At 41.3% G+C, this 18,137-nt stretch overlaps 1 protein-coding gene across 1 annotated transcript in view; it reads right to left on the bottom strand.

Annotated features, from left to right (window-relative positions):
• Positions 1–11,329: 11,329 nt before the first annotated feature.
• MTX2 (metaxin 2) overlaps positions 11,330–18,137 on the bottom strand; it is a 36,563-nt gene continuing 29,755 nt past the window's right edge. The window contains 6 exon segments of the mRNA XM_065670284.1: positions 11,330–11,820; positions 13,801–13,877; positions 14,956–15,081; positions 15,484–15,522; positions 16,236–16,328; positions 18,025–18,101. Coding sequence (XP_065526356.1) covers positions 11,610–11,820; positions 13,801–13,877; positions 14,956–15,081; positions 15,484–15,522; positions 16,236–16,328; positions 18,025–18,101 — 623 coding nt within the window. The 3' untranslated portion in view covers positions 11,330–11,609.

Below are 18,137 nucleotides of genomic sequence, written 5' to 3' on the forward strand. Positions count from 1 at the left end.
TCAGTGCAGGCTTGTGAGCTACCCCTTCCTAGGAGGACAGTGGTAGTGCACAAGCAAAATAGGGTTGTCGTCACAGTGTAGGGCTCTGCAGTAGAGGAGTGAACACATGGTAACCTTTTGAGATCATTTCCAGGCTTCCTAATTTGTGCATGCAGTGAAACCCTGCTGCTTAGCACTGTGTAGGCTTCAAACTCAGTAACACGGCAGCACCACTGCATTGAAGCCAGGCTTGCAGGCGCTGGGGTAGTGCTGTCCTCAGCAGGGTTAAGTTGTCTGCATTATTCCAGAGTGGGGAGGGAGCTGGAACTGCATCCTCAGGTCTGTTAGGGTTGGAAGTACTCAATTTCTACTCCCTTTTCTCTGAAGAAAGAATTACTGTTATATTTCTCTTCTTTTTTTCTAACTTGAAGAGTGATGGTGATAGTGGAGCCAAGGGTTGACTAAACACTGACTGCAAATTGTTTAATTTAAAATAGGGCTTAAAACCTCCCAGCAAGTTCCAGGCAATTTGTTCCTAAAAAAGTCCTTGTTAAACACTTTTGTTGTCCATAGTTGAAATTTAGTTTACATAAAGATAGAGGGGTAGTGCTAAAGAATTACACGGCAGGATAACCTATTTTTCTTATATATGGTTATAATCACTTAAAAACATCTATCCATGGAGTAGTTCAGGAGCAACTGTTCTTCAGCAGCTATTTTGGGTCAACTCAATGCATAGTCTATTAGAGGTGTTACTTCTGCTGCAGAGTAATGAATCGTATTTGCAGTCAGGAAGCTACTTGTGTAATTGTCACTAAATATAACGAATACAGGGCTATTAAAAGGATTTCAGGATTGTCTGATGTTCTGGAAGACACTGTTTCTCTGGAGAGGGACGGTAGAAGCCCCTTATTCCAGCTGCTTTCAGTGATTTAATGCAGAAGAAAGGGAGCAATCAGAATTTGTGCAATGGGATACAGTTGCACTTTTTCAATTTCTATATAAAGTGAACAGGGGGTTTCTTAAATTGGGTAACTGACTTGTAAGCTGGGTATAAAGGCATAGCAGAATTCCTCTGCATATTGACGCCTAGCTTATCGGTTTTTAAACCATTCCCTTTGATAATTTATTCTGTTAACACAGGACTAAACCACATATTGCAAATCAAAGCAGAGGCTCTGAAAACACTCTGATTGTTGCAGACAAATTCCCTGGTGCTTCATTTGACAAAAAGATGGATTAGAACAAACTCCAGAGTGTTATTATTACCACCTACATGAAAGATTGTTTCTTTTATTTGTATTAATTACTGATTAGTACCTTCTGCACCTTCAGGTCTTTCAGATGTTTTGTATGAGATGTATGGCTTTCCATAGTTTCTTATCTAAAGGGAACCCTGACAGAAAACTGGTATCTCAGCCTCCGTGCACAAGGCAGTCATTGATGTGCTCAGATGCTGTACTTCAGCATCTAGAGCACACTCCTGCAGATACTGATGGACTCATATAGGTTCTCTGTGTTTTGGGGTAAGATACTGATGGCATGCTGGTACGAGACACTGCTTTTCCAAGTGCCATTCAAATTGGTTTGAATGCACCACACTTACTGACCATTTCAGATACAGATATATATATATATAAATACACAGAGACAAGTAAAATAAGGACAGACACAAACCCCAAATACAAATCCTGCATATTTACAAAACTGAAAAAAGTTTGAAATTATAGCCCGGTCGAAGCTTTCAGTGGTCCCAGCTGTGAGAGGAGAGCAGGGCAGACCCTCACTGGCATTACTGCCTTCGGTAATGCTCAGGGGCTTTTATTTATTGGGAAAGAAACGCACCAGAGTGGCTCCTACCCCACTGAATTTGCACGCTACCTGGGACAGAGAGGGTATGAGAGATGTCCTAGCCAAAAGCTTCATAGGCTGCCCAAGCATTATGGGTCACACAACCCCTGGGCTTGCACAGCTGCTGCTAAGGCTCAGTTGTTAAAGCCTGATCCTTGAAATTATCTCAGCTGAGAGGGCCCTTCTGGTACAAATCCTCTTGGTCTCACCATTGAGGATGAGCTGGGACCTTTAATGCGTCTGGGAAAATGCACCAGAAGAAGAAGTAGTTACACAGGTAGGTGGAAGAGGTTGTGTTTAAGAACCTTAAAATGTTATTGAGCTCGATCTCAAAATGGAGTTAGGTCTGCACTTCAGCATTCTGTCTGAGAATGAAAGATAGAGGCTTTCTGAGGTTCAGCAGTCTGCCTTTCATACCTTTTGTGCATAAAAAATGAGTACAACGTCTCCTATGCAAGGAAGCGAGACAGTTATTTAAGGTCTCAATTAACATGAGGCCAATGTTTTGTCAGGTGATGGTATGAAATTCAGTGGTGAGCATTTCATGGCCTGGGTTTTGTTAGAAAGGGTTGTTTTAAAATAGCCTGTTGTACGTCATCAGCTGATCTGTCATTTTCCATAATTCATGAGCACTGGGGCAAGATTAGACAATGGAGTCTTGGGTGAGAATTCATTAATTTCCTCCATGGTTTTAGAAATGTCAGAGGTGTAAAGCTGAGAATAATAAAAGTCAAACTCCTTAGATATATCTACTGTGCTAGGAAGAATATTACTCTGAGCATCTCTGATAGTATACAGTGTCTTAGTGTGTATGTGTCTTTAATTGGTATGCAAGGAGTTTATCTGCTTTACTGCCTGCACTTATCAGAAAAGATATAAAATGGGATGGTGATAATGGCTGCCTTCAAAGAAAAAGATATGTTCTTTCAAGGGTGTAAGTGCAATAAATCTTTCTAGTTTAAGGGCTCACTGGAAGCAGAAAGATTCTGTTCTGCTGACAACTGAATGTGGGGAACTTTCCCAGGGGAAAACAAATAATGTTTCTCTATTCAAAATACAGTTAAAAGTCTCTGAAAAGTGATTCTACAGAATGTATATTGCAGTATTTCCCACTGATTCCTTTACCAATTAAACACACTTGCAGACTAACGCATTTCTCAAACAGTTTATGTAAGGTATCTGGCACTGAATACACATACAATGTACTTGTGAATGACTCCCACAGTAACCTGCGATTCAAATTTAAAATAAAAAAAGACTAAAAAATAGGCGGTTTGGGCCTTTTCTAAGCTGTAACACAGGAATTAAATTGCCTGGAATAAAAGAGACAATGCTGAGTTCATTGTTATTCTGGAACCATTCTGCGTGTCTATGGGACAGCAGGGTTAATACTACAGGCAGCTATCGGGTCTTGAAGGGATCTTTTGTGAGCTGAAAAGAAATCTGTATATTTACTTTAGAAAACCCCACATTATTCATAAGAATCAAATGTTGTGCCTGACTGCGATGGAGAAACAAAACAGACAGGGGTGTTTTAAATTAATCTGTCAGTATGGTGCTTTCCAGTGCTCACTTTGTTCATGCAGCCAGCAACTGATGTTAGCATGAATTTAAATAATTCCTCTTGCCTTGAATAATGACCACAAAAGCTGAGTAATGGTATCTAGGAAATATCCGAACTTTTGAGGAGTTGCCTCTTATCTAGGACTGTTTGTTTGCTCCTCATCTCCCCTCGCCCCTAATTGCAGGGCGGTGCTCCACACGGCGTATGACTAAACATAATACGGTTTGATTTGTGTTGCAGCGTTCTCCAAAGAACGAATCTGTAAAATTACAACCTGTGAAAGCTTAACACAATGATATAAAATGGCAGTGGCACGGTTCATATCTTAAACTGACAGACTGATGGTGATTATTGCAAGGACAATGCCCTGCATATGTCAAACGATTTGCAAATAATTTATGTCACCTTATCCTCCATTATTGTTTTTGCGGAGGACATAAACTGTGTCACTAATATTAAACTGTCGGCAAAAAAAGCCTACCTCAGCTTTTTCCTAGCTGAGAATGCAAAGACATCTGCGCAGAGACAAACATGCATATGGCCATCATTTGTCCAACATCTTACACATTGTGAAGGTTTTTTACTTGAAATGCCAACCTATGTGGCAGATGATGTATGTGTTTCTTCAATCCTGTGATTACCAGCACAGAGCTGCTCTGCAGTGCTCTTCACCTCATCAGTTCCACAAGCTGCACTCCAAGGTGTGTGAAACATTTGCAGGGAGATGGCATCTGACACGCAGCAAGGCAAGAGCATTCTGGTGTGAATATTTGACTCCAGATTTTGTTCAAATCAGGGTCAGATTCTGACCTGGAGAAATTAGTGCGGGTAGAGATTTAGCACTACAAAATAGCAATTTGAAAACTGGAATGAATATATTTTAAAGATGGGGAAGCAGAGGAAAGTGGTGCCGTCTCCTGGGTGACTCCCAAGGGGCTGCAAAGGAAAGGGGAGGGGGGAAAGCTTTATAAATGACCTGGGCTTTATTCTTTTGGAAATAAGCAGAGGACAAGGCAATCTTAATCATTTCTATTTGTTAAGTTGCATCATCTCAACTGCTGGGTTCTTTGTTTAGGTTTGGATGGTTCATTTATTACTACCAAGAAATGCCTTTGAAAGGGTGATTTTTAGAGGCTGTTGTGGTTAAAAAAGCATCAAAGAATGCAGTGTGGTGGTTGGAGCATGCAGCTGCGGACCCAGCCTCCTGCTCTAGATTTCGTCCTGCTCACATTTGGGACAAACTACTTCCAACCGCTGTAGCTTGACTTACTCTTCTGTCAGGCAGGTTTTTCTCTCTGACTCACCCACTTGGAGAAGTTTGCCAAGTATTTTGTAATCTTTGGCTAGAAATCACTCGTTCGATTACAGATCAATGACGTTTCAAACGGGATGCATCAAACAATTTCTGTTCGCTTCAGTGCAAGAGATGGCTCCAATTCACTGCAGTGAGGAGACAATATACTGAGGAATTCACTGAGCTGATTTAAGGACTGAAAGGCAATGCCATTCTCTTCTCACTACCAGTTTTACCCTCTTTTAGAAGCTTCGTTTAAGCATTTTGCAGTTTTTACCCCCTTAGGAGTGAGGATTCTGCTCCTTGCACTTCCAAGCCTTTTGGGGCCTGCTTCTCAGTAAATCACAGTTTATGACTACATTGAGCATTTCTTAGTATTTTAATACCAAAATGCCAAAGAAATTGGAGAAAAGCGCATTATCCAAATGAGGTTATAATCTTGCTTTCCATTTTTCCAATGTTGAATTTTGTCAGACTTATTTTAAAAAATAACACACATTACCTTTTATTGGAATTGTTTGTGATTAGTAAGTTAGAAAAGCAGATTTTCAGCATCATCATTTATGGAAACACCATGTGTTTCCTGTGGCAGTAGCAGTAGCATTTGGACTCGCTATAGATACACAGAGCAGAAGGCTTGCAGGATGTTCCTGTCTGCCTAAACAACTCCTAGAAAGCTTGCTGGTTTCTCTGTTCATGCTGAAGTGATTTTACTGGCACAAGGAATTTCTTTCAAATCAGAGGGAGGAGTACAGTCCACAGGCATGAAAACTTTTCCTAAGGATGACCCTCCTCCTTTCCCCAGCGCAGGAAAAGCCTGAAGCAGCAGCAAAAGCAGGGGGATCACAAATAGATGTTAGAGAGAAGGGGCAGCAGGACGGGCCCCAGGAAGATGCACTGAACCAAATGAAAGCGCCTCCATAGAAACAGGTCTGCAGGAGCTGTCCTCTGTGTGTCAAAAGCATTTCCATCAGAAGACAGGTAGCATTTTCCACAGTGGTGTGTTTAGGTTTAGCTACAAGTGTGCTTTGGCGTAACAGCAAGACCTTTGCACTCACATTTGTATGCAATACACAAGTCACAGTCAGGTCTGTGATGTTTACGCACACACACCCAGCAGCCTGCCTGCCTGCCTTTTACAAAATGTTATAACCTACAACAAAATGCGCTGTAGAGAAGTTTATTTAAGTAGATAAAAATGTACCCTTCCCATAATGCCCCCAAATTGCTGATCTTCATCAACTGGTTCCTTAAACATGCCACAACAGAGACTTAAAACTGCAAACGAGAAAGATCATGGAGATAGTCTGCAATCTCAGCTATACACTTTTTGGCTAGAAGGCATTGTAGATCAAGATGCTACACACTTCTAAGGAGAGGAGCCAATAAAAACTGCAAAGGAATTTGCAGGAATCGGGCTAGAAACAGCAGTGGACCTAAAGGGAAGGTTTTATTGTCTTGACAAGAAAAGAAAGTGGGCAGCTCTAAATCTAACAGCCCAAGAGATAACATCTGAGACGAAAAAGATAATTTTCACAAGATAATCTTGGGCCATAATCCTGTGCATCAGTGACAAAAACTGTTGATCTTAGCAGTGAGAGAATGGTGTGGCCAGCCACAGAGAGCTTTGAAGTCAAGAAAACCTGGCCAAAATTGTACTTCTTTTTTTCTTGTGTTCTCAACAAGCAAACAGAATTACCCTTGAAGTTTCTGCTTGCTTTCAGTGGTGCTTCTCTTGCAGGCTGGGTTCTTCAACCAACTCAAGGCAAACAGTCAGTTTTTACATCTTATTTATGAACATACAAAATAGCATTTCTGTGGGCATTGCTATGAGGTTAGGTCCTCAGCTCCCTACAATGGTCTTGCAGGGAGACGACGTGATATGTCATGGTGACACGGTGGCTTAGGGTTGTAGCAGCACACACAGACCTTATCTCAATGTAACCACTTCTGTATACGCCAACCCTTTTTGTATTTACATGTGAAACGTTTCTGATCATGCAGCTGGAATCTGTGGGCTCTTTTAATCCCATAGGTGACTGACAGCCCCAGTATGGATACACTTACCTGGGTGTAAATATAATTCTATTGATGTCACTGGTTTTGTTTCCTGCACCCCTGTTATTGCCTTCAGACAGTGGTATTTTGCCAGGCTGGTAACTGTTCCTATGGCAAACCTTCCAGCCTGTACAAGCCCTAGAAGGTTAAAGTCATTTCAACAGTTCTTTCGAGGCGATTACACAACAGGCCTTGAGCTCCCTGCCAAATACTACTTCTTTAAGAAGCTGGCATTGAGGGTGTGAGCCAAGTACTGCAAACCTGCAACGCAGATGGGTGTGTGTTCACAGTTAGTGAACGACAGAAGAGAGATCAGCCGGGGAAGTTCCAAACTACACCAGGGTACAGCCTGACTTTGCTAATGCTTCCTACTTCCAATTCCCACTTTTATCCTAAGATCAGATAACGAGTAGCACTTTTTCTTTGTAACAATTCATTAATCAGAGAAATGATCCTTGCTAGTGTTTAGATGTTTTACTTAATTTGGTACTTCTGGCCTGCTGCCCCAGTAGTGCCAAAATTATTATTTCTCACCCAGCAGGTGATAAATAACAACTTCAGTCATGATTAATACCATGAATTTCTCAACCTGACTAATGCAAAAAACTTCAAACCTGCAGAACAAGTGGGTGCTAATTGTTGTGAGAGCCATTGGAGCTGCACTCTGCTTATAAAGAAAGAAAGCCACAGGAAATGAAATGTTTTCTAGCAGCACAGCTGATCCTAAGAGGCATCATTAAGTGCAGCTCAGCAGCATTCTCCATGTGCAGGGCTCTGTTAGGCTCCTTTTTTACCACAACACTGAGCTTTAAGTACATCTGAGAGGCAGGAGATTGCCAGGTTATTTTTCTTTCCTTGGGGAGAAGGAGGAGAAACAAAATAAAAGGCAGAGAAAAATAGCAGATTAGAATCTCATTAACACCACTCAGTATTTATACGTTTTACTGATACGTGAAGAGTGATAGGTCCTAGCAAAAGCTGCTACCACCAAAGCTCCTTCACATGTCTTGAAATCTCATCACACCATCATAAAATGTAGCATCAGAGACTCCCCAGTCAAAGAGAGCTTTCTTTAGAGGGACAGAAAACCAGGTGCTCAGGAAGGGCTGTCAGCTGGAAACAATGAACTATAAATTAGCCTGTGGCTGAAATCCTGGCCCTTTTCAAATCCAAGCTAGTTTGCCACAGCCTGTGGTGGAGTGCAGTGTTGTTCCATTTTCTGTGCTGAACATGCCATGCTGCAGGGTATGCAGGATCTACAGTTTAGCCACGCATACACTGCTGTGCTGGTCAGGACAACAAGACCTCCACATCTGAACGGGCACCATGTGTTTCAGCTAGGACACAGACACCAAAATCCAGCAAGGACACAACCAGGTAACTGTGCTGAGTGGGATTAGTCTCTTCCAGAACCCCAAAGAAGTATTTTAGGAGTGGAGCAGTAGTTCTGTGTTCAGCAGGACTTCCCCAATTGTTTTAGTTCCATCAGGCAAGGAAAGTATCTGCTACTTTCCAACTACCATTTAGCTCAACCCTATGAAACTATTGATATGTGAAACAAGACTGTGAGAAGCAAGCCACAAGGGGCAAGTGATTTATACGTTGTTCAGACTCAGTAATGTCCATCCACTTGTAGTTATGAGTGCTTTTAGGACTTTGTGTACTGTTTTGGTTGAGTGACTCCTCTAGCTCCTGGTGGGGCATACTCAGAGGATGTATGTTAAGCCATGGTGCAGCTGCTCCTGCCATTTTTTCCTTTAGAAATCTACTTCTTTTCTTAATTTTGGGAAACTTCAGAAGTTTCAGCTGTCTGCTTTCTTCACCAGTTTATTCACAGCATTTCAGGGGCAATCAGCATCCGTGTCCTTTCAGCACTCGTGTCCGGTATAGGATTGCAGCTTACTGGAGTTAAAGCCTGGCATACAAGCTTTCGTCCTTGCGCTTCCAATCAAGTCTGCTCTGTAGCACTAGTCATGCTAGCTGTGTCATTTAAAGAAAGCATAATGCTTTCTTGTATTTATGAAGTACAAAGTATGTCCTTCAGCTAGGATTTTAATAGCTATTTTCAACACTGGTAGCAAAGCCAAGATTTTCCGTGTAGTTTTAAGTTTAGGTATTGCCTAGAATGAAGTGCAGCCTGTGGCAAACATGCCACATAAAGTATGCTCTTCAGCCAAGGAAGTAAGGAATGTTTTTTCCCCCATTTAATTTTGTTTTACTAATTAAGTTATCAAAGTCGCACACAAGGAACAAGGGGTGGTTAAACTTTCAGAAACTATTCAGTTTAGCTTCCAGAGCTCAGTCTCTGCTTGTCCCAACACTTCAATATTGAAAATGACAGTAATTTGCCTGTCTCTGTATCCTTAAGTGCAGTCTGAGCAGCTCAGGTGGATTTACACAAAATTTGTTTGTAACTGATGAGTATCTATCTTCTGCCAAACAACTTCCACAGCATTTGAGTATATATATTAGATGAGACATTCAAAGTGGGTTAATGCATATGGCTACCTCAGTGGGATTTTTTTATCCTCTGAAGCTACAAAGCTTGCTCTATGTTGCCAAACAACATTTGCAATAATGAGCTGTTCAACATTCAAAATGTTGTATTACCAGAGCCTGCTCTGCCTCAAGGAAGCCTTGCCAAAATATAAAAGCATGGTTTAATTCAATGCTGTTCTAAGGCAATTGCTAAAAAATGGTTACAAGGCAGCTAATGGGCACTACAGCCTGAAAAGAGGAGGAATACATCCCCATCTGCCCTTCTTCAGACTGCATGTAAGTTAATACCTGTGCATAGGTGGGTTTAGAAATCCAGTGAGTAAATTACTACTGGAGTTCCGCCTACTGGTAACAGAGCAACTACCAAAACTACAGAAGCTAGGTTATAAATGTACCCATGAATGGTCCTCTGTAAATAGCAGGAGATAAAGGCAAGTTTAACTGCTCTGGATTAAGATACTTCAGCTTTCACACAGGATTTCCCCACCACCATGGCATTGCTAGCTTTAGAAATTATTAGAGAGTGTTCTCTCAAAGTAGTTGCATACCATCGTATTTTTCCCAAACTAAGAAGAAAAGCCACAACAAATTCTTTTCCAGTTTTTCCAAAAGTTGCATTAGTGTAGAAAAGCAGGTTCAACAGAAATAGCTGGGTTCATAGCTACAGACCACTTTGAGGGCAAAAATTGTCAGTAAGTCAGTCAAAAGTTAATGGGGTTTAGTTTGAAAAGGTATTCAACATAAACAAGTGAAATTTTGAGACTGAAATGCAGGACAAGGGCAGTTTTCTTCTCCTGGCAAGAGTGATTTGATAAAAGGCCAAGACCCTTTTACACTTTGATGCTTATGTGAATTTGACTCCAGTAGGAATTCTGCAACAAAAAGCAGCAATTGATTATTTTTACTTTTTTTTTTATTAAAATTGATGGAAAAAAGGAAGAATTCAGCTCCATTTTTCCAGTTGAGCTGACAAGAGTGGTCCCCTGCAGTAAGGATATGGTAAGCAGTAATGGTTCATGAGGCACAGTCAAGGGAGACCCAGCCAGCCCAAGATACACAGCTGCCTTCTGTTCAGTTTTTAGGACAGAAGGAAACGGCCAAAAATCTCATGACCATTGCATAACCAGTTCAAGCCGTTAAGTATTCTGACATAGAGCAGTACAGTCAAAAGAACGTATTTCACAGTAGGAAAACTCAGCAGTTCCAACTAGCCAAACAGCCTGAGCTGGTTCCCAGTTGGGCCTAGGACTTCACAGGGGCTGTTTTTGCCATGGGCACATTCCTGGGGTGGTTGGTGCTCTGGGAAAAGCATCAAGGACAACTGACAAAGCAGAACAGAAAAGGAAAATTACCACTTAATGCATTCAAAGAAATACTAGTCAGATCAAGTCCTTGCCTACACACAGGACATCTCCCTCGAAAAGTTCCACATTGCCAGGGGTCTTGGAGCACCACAATTATATTTCTTTGCTTACTGTTCATTATTGTGCCTATATGTACCATAGGATAACATGGAGACAGAGGGACCAAGGCATGCCACCCACAGGCTCGTACAAAGTCCTTTTGCTAAGAGAACCACCTCAGCAAGTACTTAAAAGTTCAGAAGCAACATTAACATACTGGAAATCAGAACAGTGAGACAGATCTTACCCAGCAAATTTGTTTCTTAGAGCAAGACAAGCTGAGGATTAAAACTGAGAGATCATAGGAAAGAAAGAAAAATGTAAATCCAAAGATGAACAAGAAATAAAAACAGAGACAGGACACGCAGAAGAAGTACTAATTACAGCCAGAAGCTACTTTTGACACAAAGTAAGAACTGACTGAATAAAATCACATCACTTGTGTGCTGCAGAGCTCCAAGACATTTTTTTCACCCAATTTCTGAATGAATTTTGGCTGAGGCAGGCAAATTTAAGATCTTTAAGTCCTTTCATTCCCAGCTTAGTAATTCTAACTAGTTTACCACAGTCTACTAAGTAACAACAGGATCCTTCTGCCACTAGGATCCCACTCATTAACTACACAGACATAAAATTTAGTAAGAAAGGTGTTTTAGAAGATCAGAGAGAAACTTTTCAAAGTTTTGGTTTTGTTTTTTTAATACAGATACAATATTTTCCAAGGTCACTTTAGGGTAAGTGGCAAACAGGTTTCTAAAATGGAAGCGCCCACACAGTTGTTTCAGGTTAAATGCGCACAGCATATTCTACAACGCAAAACCCGCATTTTAGAGTTTTTTCTTGCTCCAGAATAACTTGGCAGCTTTAAAAAACTAACACACATTTCCATTCTCAAAATCAATCCATTGAACAACAAACCCCAAAACTGAAATGCAATTCACACGGCTGCCAAACAACATGCTTATTTCAGTAAGGACTTCTTAGCAGATCGGGCTGCAGCAGATGAGGAGCTCTCTTTATCATTACCCTCAAAGTACTGCTGCTCTATTCGCCGACAGAAGGCTGTGAGATTACTGTAGTGTTTTACTTTTTCAGAGAGTTCATCAGTGGTTAGTTGAGTAGTAAGGATTGTGAACAGATGTCCGAATACCAGAGCATCTAATTCAGTTGGTCTGTAAAAACAAACACAAAAAAAGAACAGGTATTTTGGAAGGCAAGTCTTGATCAAGAAAAACCCTGATGTTCTGAATAACTTTTTGATGGCCACACAATCTAAGAACTGGTAAAGAATCAGGCAACGCTGAGCTTACCAAATACATGAAAACAGTATGGCATCATTCTTTGCTTTCAAAACGTGGAAATAACACTTTTAAAATTGGACAGAGTTACTGACCCAACTTTAAACTGCGCTCCACCTTTTTAGTTCTGTAACAAGTGGAAATGCTCACTGCTGTCTTCTTAAGAGTTTTTCTTCTGCAGGTGTATATTCAAAAGCCCCAAGTATTATCACACAAAGGGAAAAAAAATAGAAGGGGAGGAACCATAAACCCCCTATTCCTTTTTTGTCTTTTTGTGCTTTTACATAGTGAGGAACTGTTCAACCAATAATAAAAGGAGCTCCAGGGTGACAGCAGCTGAAAACATCTCTTTTCTTGAAGGGGGACTACCCAGAAAAAAACGGGTATTTTGGGAAACAGTTGTCTATTGAATGTTTTCAGTCCTACCTTAATTTAAGTATAAGCCTTCTGAATTGCCATCTTGCACCTTTGTATATAACTAGCCCATGTGCACTCTTTTTCTTTTTTTTTTTCCCCAAATACATTTATAACTTCAAGTCCTTCAATACCAGTGTTCAGGGTAAGCAGAACAAGGGTTTTCTAACTGATAAATATTTTGTCTTTCTATTTGTGGATCACTAAGAACTCTCCAGTGGAGATGTGGACCCCTGTGTAATAACTTAAATACGTCAGCAACAGGCTGCTTTTCTTATTTACCTCCTACAAACTCCCAGAAGTCACAGACTAAAAAATGCTGGACAAAAACTATACAACTTATTTGTAATATTTCAGAGCGCTAAAGAGCTTAAAGGTTGAAACTGGCTGTAACTGAAACCTGGTTAACAAACAACAAAAACAAAATACCTAAGCTACAATTCTGTAGAAATACAGGAAGAAAATTTAGTATATACTAAGTTCAAGAATTATTTGAGAAGATGCAATTCAAACTTGTCTTCTATAATGCATATTTCTGTATCCACTCAATTTATACCACCCACCTAGTTTCAACTTGGAAGAGATTAAGGGGCAAACTCACATGCACAGAAAAGCAACCAAGACAATATACTGCCTTTTGAAGACATCCCCCTGTCCAAATACCATTAACTGAAATCCAGACCCAAGCAGTTCTAGTCTCGTCTATGCACAGGAGACAACAGGGAACTAATGCAACGATGTCTGAAACTGTAACATTTCAAAAATATTGACTTATTGGAGAAAGGGGGGAAAAAATGTTTTGCAATTTGGCAGAAACTGGTGAAAGCAGAGGACATCCATGAAGACCAAGTTGTTCCTTTTTTCTCCCCTGGGAATGTGAATCTCAGCTTTTACTTGCAACCGATCCTTTACTGATACAGTGCTAGCTTCTCCCCCAGAACTTAAAACTCACAGGCACCCTCACATTAATTTAGTTCATTAAGAACTGTCCCTGGTGTTAATAGGGGCAAGACAAGCTGTCCTGGACAGCATGATGTACATTCATTCCTAGTAGAGATTATCCAAGAAGTACAAGTAGGGCTTTAAATGTATAATTTTTAAGTGAGAAACTAAAGGTGTACATTTGTAGCCTACGTAAGTTGTGGTAAAAGGTAAAGAAGACAAGCAGGAGCAAAAGTAATCATAAATACAAAAAAAGAAAGAAAGAAAAAAAATACCACCCCAAAAAAACCCCACCAGAAACTTGCAGGAACTTTCAAAACCTTTAATTAATTATTTCTGGAATGTCACATTTATATTCCAGTCACACATTCATATTTCCACAATTAATCATGTAACATTAAAATAAACTAGGCGCTTTCCACATATACGTGTGTGTGTGAATAGATACATGTCTATATCTCACATTCCTGTATGTAGTATTTCAGTAGAGTAACTTACTGCTTATTGAAGAAATATGGTTGTGTTCCTAGTCGCTGAGAGAGAGCCTGACAACACTGATCTACATCTTCAAGCACCTATCAAAAGACATAAAAGAGAAGAAATCTGTATTGTCAGGAAATACCAACACTGCAAAAAATAACCTCCTTACTCTATTTGCACTGACTGTGGGAACAGGAGGGCCACGAGGATGATCAGGGGACTGGAGCACCTCCCTTATGAAGACAGGCTGAGAAAGTTGGGGCTGTTCAGCCTGGAGAAGAGAAGGCTGCGTGGGGACCTAATAGCAGCCTTCCAGTATCTGAAGGGGGCCTATAGGGATGCTGGGGAGGGACTCTTCGTCAGGGACTGTAGTGACAGGACAAGGGGTAACGGGTTAAAACTTAAACAGGGGAAGTTTAGATTCGATATAAGGAGGAAATTTTTTCCTGTTAGGGTGGTGAGACACTGGAATCGGTTGCCCAGGGAGGCTGGGAGTGCTCCATCCCTGGCGGTGTTCAAGGCCAGGTTGGATGAAGCCTTGTGTGGGATGGTTTAGTGTGAGGTGTCCCTGTCCATGGCAGGGGGGTTGGAACTAGATGATCTTGAGGTCCTTTCCAACCCTAACTATTCTATGATTCTATGATTCTATAAAATGTTGTAACATCAAAAGCTGTTAAAATCAGTCAAACCTATACAGTAGGCAGGTAGCTAAGTGTTACTTAATTTAACATTCGATATAAGGCAATTCTGATTAAGTGCTTCCCATAACATTAATAACTTAGCTCAATGAAAGGTACTAACTCACACCTCAAAACTGCTTTGTGGAGGGGTTTTTTTAGACCTCTAACAAGGGAAGCTGCAGTTCTGCAAAGTGGGCCTATTAACATCATACAGGAAGTGGGTGCTGTGACTTACAACCTATTTTCAGGACTATAGCCTAAAAAAAATAACATCTCCAGAGATGTATGCTCATAGCAAAACATGCTTCTTCCCACCCCATCAGGTTGCACATAATTTAAGATTTATTGCTGCTAATGGCAAATACCTGATTCCAGATAATGTTTTAAGTACAAACTATATATTTTTACATCTGTTTCAAGAAAGTGTTACTCTTAAAAAAAGGGGGTGAAAAAAAACCATAGTAAAGAAATAAGCTTAACTTTTCATACTGACCTGTTGAAGCGTCTTCCCAGCCCATCCAATGGCTTTCATCTTTCGCCTTACCTCCCACTGCTTCTGATACGACAAAATGCGGTTAAGAGGCCATGGGTAAGGGGAGCCATACCTCGGGTGAGTAATCTTTGTTTAGAAACAGAGAGGTATGTGTTATCATATGAGAAAACACCGATATCTCTAAGCACAAAACAGCCAATGTTCAAAAATTTCTATCAGAAAGGGAGCTGTAGAAGAGAAAGGGAGTTGTGTGATATGCTGTAATTATTTGCACAGAATTTAGAGCACAACCATTTAAAACTATTACTTCAGAAACGTATGCAAAAGCCCTATCTATTACGCAGTTGGCTACCTTCAGTAATGACACAACTTCCCTAAAATGTATATGCAAGCGAAATTAAAGTGAAAAGACTGTATCATTACTGGTATAAACCTCAATGTTTCATTTATGAGTAGGGACTTGCAATTGTGAGCAAAAGTGTTTTCTCATTAAATTTTAATTATGATAAATGCCACAGAACCACTCACCTCCTCTACTGTAACATCATCACACCACTGGAGATAGAGCTAGGAACAGAAAGAACACTTAGTACAACTTCTTAATAAAGGAGAATACAGAGACAATCATTTCTCACAACTAGAATTTTCTTTTCTATATTAGATTAAATGTCCATTTCATTCCTTCTGTTAGACCTCCGAATGTAGAAAAGAATTTAAAACTGGAAGACAAAAGCCCAGTTCCTAGTGCTTACTCTACCAGTACCAGATCCAAACTGCAACCATAGGCCCATTCCCACTGCCCAAGCTGCACTTAGCGCACAGGTTACCAGCCCTCAGCTCCCCAGCCACCTGCAGGTTGCCAGCATTTCCAACACTGTTTCTATGATGGGATTGCATCATGTTAATTGGCCATGGACACAAATCCAGCTTCTCATTCGGCATGTGAGCACGTACACTGTGGAACATGATAGCAGGGTGCCAGGCCAGCTGTGGGTTGGTTGGGTTCCCCAGGACCACTGGCATTTTCCAGTTGGTTACTACTTCTGCTATGTGACACACTTCAGTTAGGTGAGGGGATCATACATTTGGCTTGTGTGTACAGGAACATTCCATTCAGCAAGCAACCCATAGCACACAGAGAATTTATCCCTGCCTCCTTTCTCCTCAAAAGTTAACCTAATCTAAGAACAAGAAGTATTTCCAATCTAGGGAAATGTCCTAAAGCTTTCTTGCCTACAGTTACTTAGGTAAGCATGTGGAGTTACTATGGTTTGCTGTACCTCTGCTGTCAAGAGCATATTATTGACTAATTCCATGTAGGCTTTCATCTCGGCTTTTTGGACTTCATCCAACCCATCACTGAGAGAATGGCCCTAATGGGGAAAAGAGAAAAAAAAAGACACATATGGAAGAAAGGATATTGGTATATTCAGCAATGCCTGACCCAAGGACTTCTGAAGTCAATGAGCTTTGGCTCAGATCCCGATCTCTTATATAGCTCAGTAACAAATTACATATGCAATTTTTACATACATCCTTAAGAATTAAAAAGAAATCATCATAACATAACATAGCTAATCTGCAAGAAATATAGCCTATCATCAGTTATAGATGAAAACAGTTTTGAGCACACAGCTTCCTGGTTAGTGTGTATCTGTGACAAGGAGTAAACACAAACTCATATCCGTGATATGAGTAACCGGTAACGAGTGGTGTCCCTCAGGGATCGGTGTTGGGACCGGTCTTGTTTAACATCTTCGTCGCTGACATGGACAGTGGGATTGAGTGCGCCCTCAGCAAGTTTGCAGATGACACCAAGCTGTGTGGTCCGGTTGATACGCTGGAGGGAAGGGATACCATCCAGAGGGACCTTGACACGCTTGTGAGGTGGGCTGATGCCAACCTTATGAAGTTCAACCACGACAAGTGCAAGGTCCTACACCTGGGTCGGAGCAATCCCAGGCACAGCTACAGATTGGGCAGAGAAGAGATTCAGAGCGGCCCTGCAGAGAAGGACTTGGGGGTGCTGGTCGATGAGAAAATGAACATGAGCCGGCTTCAGTGTGCGCTCGCAGCCCAGAAAGCAAACTGTATCCTGGGCTGCATCAAAAGGAGTGTGACCAGCAGGTTGAAGGAGGTGATCCTGCCCCTCTACTCTGCTCTTGTGAGACCTCACCTGCAGTATTGTGTGCAGTTCTGGTGTCCTCAACATAAAAAGGACATGGAACTGCTGGAACAAGTCCAGAGGAGGGCCACGAGGATGATCAGGGGACTGGAGTACCTCCCGTATGAAGACAGGCTGAGAAAGTTGGGGCTGTTCAGCCTGGAGAAGAGAAGGCTGCGTGGGGACCTAATAGCAGCCTTCCAGTATCTGAAGGGGGCCTATAGGGATGCTGGGGAGGGACTCTTCGTCAGGGACTGTAGTGACAGGACAAGGGGTAACGGGTTAAAACTTAAACAGGGGAAGTTTAGATTCGATATAAGGAGGAAATTTTTTCCTGTTAGGGTGGTGAGACACTGGAATCGGTTGCCCAGGGAGGTTGTGAGTGCTCCATCCCTGGCAGTGTTCAAGGCCAGGTTGGATGAAGCCTTGTGTGGGATGGTTTAGTGTGAGGTGTCCCTGCCCATGGCAGGGGGGTTGGAACTGGATGATCTTGAGGTCCTTTCCAACCCTAACTATTCTGTGATTCTGTGATACAGCTTTACCAACTGCTCAGTGAAAAAAACAGTAGTTTTTAAAATACAGGGGAGGGTTAGCAGGGGGAAGTAAAGGCAAATCTGGACAGTATCTGACACTTCAGGATCTAAACCAGTCAGTTCTGGGCTTAAGAGCTCCACGACCCAGGGACAGAACAGTCCCAGAGACCAGCACTGGTATACAGCTATGCTGTATAGAATTTAGTTCCAGAATTTGAGTAAATGACAAAGAAAAACATTTCCACCTTAACAAACTCCTATTCCAGCACATCTTTCTTTTAAGTAACATTACAGAAGAGACCACCAAATCAGCACAAAGCTAAATAGGACTAACGTGCTGTTCACTAATTGACAAAAACAATATACTATTACCTTGGCTTTTACAAACTGGACTATGGGCCCAAGTTCAGATACTACTTGATTTCCCACATGAATGAAGGGTACTTTGCCTGTAAAATGAGAAATGTATTTTAGTAAGAGCCTCT

The sequence above is a fragment of the Lathamus discolor genome, chromosome 3 (assembly GCF_037157495.1).
Source record: "Lathamus discolor isolate bLatDis1 chromosome 3, bLatDis1.hap1, whole genome shotgun sequence".
Taxonomy (NCBI): Eukaryota; Metazoa; Chordata; class Aves; order Psittaciformes; family Psittacidae; genus Lathamus; species Lathamus discolor.